The sequence below is a fragment of the Heptranchias perlo genome, chromosome 7 (assembly GCF_035084215.1).
Source record: "Heptranchias perlo isolate sHepPer1 chromosome 7, sHepPer1.hap1, whole genome shotgun sequence".
NCBI classification, from domain to species: Eukaryota; Metazoa; Chordata; class Chondrichthyes; order Hexanchiformes; family Hexanchidae; genus Heptranchias; species Heptranchias perlo.
The window spans coordinates 77280955-77285623 of NC_090331.1; the positions used below are offsets into that span (position 1 = coordinate 77280955).

Consider the following 4669-nt stretch of genomic DNA (forward strand, 5'->3'; position numbering starts at 1 on the left):
ATGCTGAAAGGAAAAGGCAGAAGAGAGAGAAGCAGCTCCTTTACTGTTAGAAACCAGCCAGCTGATCACACAAGAGGCAGAATGAAATCCTTTCTCCTCATCATTGCTGCAGTGCAGATCCTCCACTGCTCAGGTACGTACTGGAGAGCGGCACCTCAGAAAGCAACGAGTTATTGTTAATGAGCTTCAGTCAGTGATATTTTACCAATGTTTAAACAGAATTCACTGAAGAATGCTGGAGTGTTTTGTACAACTTTCCTTTTCTCTCTGCAGGAGTACCAACCCCTGAGGATGCTCTGAGAGAGTCAGTTATAAAACTCAACGAAATCACCGAGATCACCAATCTCTGTGGTATAACCAGGAGAAGAGTGAAGGATGTAAGTGTGTCCTGGTCTAAGTGTGTTTCACTCTCTAAAGTCTACAAGGATCTTACTGAGTGCAGTTAGACCCTGATTATTAAACATGAGCAGAATATTATATTACACACACAATGGTGGGTGAATCTCAATTCAGGAATTTAAATCCTAAATTAGTCTTTGATTTCGAAGATTAAGATTGGAGGAATGTTTGGAAGTGAGATTTGAAATTCTTCCAAGGTTGAGATTTGAGATTTATTTTCCTCTGAAGTATTTCCAAATCCCAATTGTTGGTCGCTCTTTCGCTAAATTCCTTCCATTGTTAGAGCATTCAGCGTCCATAAAGGGGATGGTTAGAGGGGCCATTTTGTGTGTCAATAAATTAAATCTTTTGTCCCTGTTGGTTGATGATTCTGACAGTCCCAGTGGAGACATCTGTTGAAAATAAAGAACTGTGTTGTTCTGAGCTTTATCTGACCAGAGTAAGAACACTGGATACAATAACACACTAATGACCTGTTTTCCTTTCATTAGATTTATCGCACAGGCAAATTGTCATACAACGTGGATTTAGCGTTCACTGTGAAAGAAACCGTCTGCTCCAAAAATTCTGGATTGGAATTTGATGATCCCAGCTGCCGCTTCCGCACCAAAAAGACAGCTGTGAGTATTGAGTTATATTGTATCATAGAAACATCATGTGTACTGAATTATATCATAGAAAGGACCATGAGTATTGAGTTATATTGTATCATAGAAACCCCCATGTTTACTGAATTATATCATAGAAAGGACCATGAGTATTGAGCTATGTTGTACCATAGAAACCCCAGGCCTACTGAATTATATGATAGCAAGGGCAGTGAGTATTGAGTTATATTGTACCATGTGTACTGAATTATATCATAGGAATCACCGTGAGTCCTGTGTCAGAGCTGAGCTTACAGTCATTCAATAATTTTAATATATTCTGTTTTATTTTGACAGGAAAAAGGTTTTTGCAAAAGCCGCATTCAATATTTTGCTGATGAGGTCGTTGACATCGATGTGGAGTGTCGAGGTTTGAAGACGGTTGACAGCAACAGTGACTCATCAGAGTCAAGTGAAAACAGTATTGAGGTAAATTCACAATTATACAAATCAGGGGAACGGGTTTTCTGTATTTTGGGTCAGGACTTTCTTCCCCTGTAGTTCTTTATGTGGTCGGGAGGGATGTGTCCAGGGTGTTGTAGGGAGCCCGGAGAGTCACTGTCCAATGTTTTAGAATCACACAGATATGAGTACAGAGACTGAAAAGTTCTTCAGACAGGGAAATGTATCACGATTAAAATTAATATAGGAGGAAGTGAAGTAATAATGACCCACTAGCTTTGAAAAAGAGGGACAGAGAGAATGTTACAATTCTGGTCAAATTTATTACTGTCTATATTTCATGCTGTTGTCCATAGAATAGAGATTCTTTAATCTTTCTTAAGCAGATGTGAAGTACCTACTGGTGTCTTTCTAATTCTGTTGTCCATTTATGACTCTCAAACATTCTTAAGATGTCAGAATGAGAGCTCAAGGTATCAATATGAATATTTCGAATTAGATGTGCACCAGAGTCAGCGGGGAGGGGATACTGCAATGTGATTCCAATTGACAGTTTTAAATACCTTGAGAATATTTTGTCAAATTGCTTTATATAGACAGGCTAATAAAATGAGCTGAACTCCTGTCACGGTTTGAATAGAGACAGTATTACCAATAGTAAACTGAGAACTCACCAAATCAACACCCTTATAACCAGATTTACACTAACCATGCAATCTGTATGAGGTGCAGTCAACTTCTAGACCCATCCTGGACATGTCCTCGACCTAGAATGGACATCAGGGCAGCATCAGATAGTGTTTAAATGTGTGGTATCCCTGATCAGTTTTTCCTTAGAAAGATGTAGTGAGATAGGAAATGATGGGATGTTATCAAGGTGCATAAGTGTTGACCTCATGATTCTAAAATTCCTCAGTTATGACCTAACATCATTTAGGCCTTTAATTTGGAGATAATTCAAAAACTCAAGATTATTTACAAACTGTCTCACTGGTCCCCTGTGCTAAACATCTAAATATTAATATTTTAATACAGGTGGAAAAGAAGTCAAAAGAAATATCACTCGAGAAGTCGTCAAATGTAAGCATAAACTGGGACTTTTTGTCTGTTGATTTTCTTGTTGATCATGATTATCAACAATAAAGTCTATAATCCTGGATTCAACTGTGGCAGAATGGAGTCTGAGATGGCAATTTATTTTTAGTTTGAGGCACTGGGGGAGGGGATAGTGAGGCTCAATTCCTGTGGGATGTTTTTCAACCTTTGCCAAAGGTTTGTTGAATTGGCTCCAAATACAGAGGATGAGTTTGTTCTCCACTGAAGATAAAATGACCTGTATATCCACGGGACAGGACAGTTGCAAGTGACAGTATCACGAGAGCAGTGTCTGCTACATTCTCACCATTTATTAAATAAATTTTAGCTTTTTGCATGGGACGGAGGATAAACACAATAAATCCCAATTGATGGGGAGTATTAACTATCATTAGTTTAACCATTGACCCCACAGCCCCACTGTACCAGGGCTGTATTGATTATTGCTGCACTGCAGAACATGAGATGTTTGGTGGGGACTTCTCCACTCCAACACTGAGCCACTGAATCTCAACTCTGAAATAGCCAGAGTTAACATTTCCTCATTTATAATTTAATATTTAAATCTTTTGTTTGGAGATAATTCTAAAATCTGTCTTATTTACAAAATTTCTCACTAGTCCCCTGTGCTAAACATAAAATATTAATATTTTGCTACAGATGAAAAGCAAGTCAAAAGAATCATCACTTGAGGATTCGTCAAATGTAAGTATAAATTGGGACGTTTTCTCAGATGATTATCAACAACAGTAAACTGTCGAAACCTGGATTCAGTTGTGTCAGAATAGAGTGTGAGGCAGCTCTGTGTTTTTATTCCATTAAATATCTGCCTAGAGATCGAGGGGGAGGGGATACTGATTAAAGATTCCTGTGAGATGTTCTCCAACCTTTGTCAAAGTAGAGAGGATGAGTTTGTTCTTCACTGAAGATTAAGTGAGCTGAGTTCCCAGTGTCAGGACAGGTGTAAATGATGCTGTCATGAGGGCAGTTTCTGTTACATTCTTACCATTTAATGGACAATAACTCCTTGTTGTTTCCTCGTTGGGGAGGCCAATACAATAGAGACCAATTGATGGATCTCAACCTTTATTGGTTTAACTATTGACCCCACAGCCCCACTGTACCAGAGCAGTACCTGATTATTGCTGCACTGTTTGGAGAGGACTTCTCCATCTCAACACTGAGTCATTGGATTTCATTCTGAAACTTAAGCAATTAACAATTCCTCATTTATGATCTAACATCAGTTAAAGTTTTGGTTTGAAGATGATTCTAAATCTAAAGGTTATTACTAAAAATGTCTCATTTGTGCCCCTTTGCTCAACATATAAATATTAATATTTTAATACAGGTGAAAAGCAAGTCAAAAGAATCATCATTCGAGGAGTTTTCAAATGTAAGTATAGGACTTTGTGTCAGATAATTGCTTTCTTAATCACGATTATCAACAACACTAAAACATTGAACTCAGTTTCAACTGAGTCCATCTGAAAATGACAATTCTGTTTATTCCGTTCATTCCAGGAACACAGCGATGAATCAAGAGCCCGACACTAATCATGAATGAAACTTCTGAAAGGCTGAATTTGGTGTGAACACACGAAGACCTCATTCAGATTAAAGAGGATGTTACAAATTCTACTTTACTTTTTCATATATCGGGGGGGACCTGGGGTTCCTGACTGTACATTTTACTGTAACTGGGAGAGTCTGTAGTTTGTAAATGTTCTATCCTTTGGTGTATTTTGTTGTCTTGTATTCTGTGGATTATATTAAAAGTATAAAGAGAATATTTACTGATGTTCTTCTGAATGTTGTTTCTTACTTCGCTGATCAGATGGGAGTTCAAACAGACACAGCGTTCAAACCAGCCTATGACAAGTTTCCTCAGTCTGATGGTAGTTGCTGGTGAGCTGGGGGCTTTAGCTGAATAAAAACTGGTATTGGGAGATAGACAAGTGGCACTGTATCGAGACTGGTTACTTCACTAATGTTGGCCTCAGCCTCAGCTTCATTCTCCTCTTCAGCACTGGTGGCAGTGATTGAATACTCCTCTTGGGATAGAGTCATGGTTGGGTGACAGCTTCCAAGATCAAGGCTTAAAAGGTAAATGTTTGGGGCCAAAT

General features: G+C 38.4%; 1 protein-coding gene across 1 annotated transcript; it reads left to right on the forward strand.

Moving 5' to 3' along the window:
- Positions 1-4100, forward strand: LOC137324050 (secreted phosphoprotein 24-like). The gene is made up of 8 exons (XM_067988220.1): positions 1-133; positions 274-377; positions 891-1019; positions 1344-1475; positions 2484-2528; positions 3204-3248; positions 3895-3939; positions 4068-4100. Exons 1-8 carry the CDS (start codon positions 1-3, stop codon positions 4098-4100), a joined length of 666 nt encoding a protein of 221 aa, XP_067844321.1.
- The last annotated feature ends 569 nt before the right edge of the window (positions 4101-4669 follow it).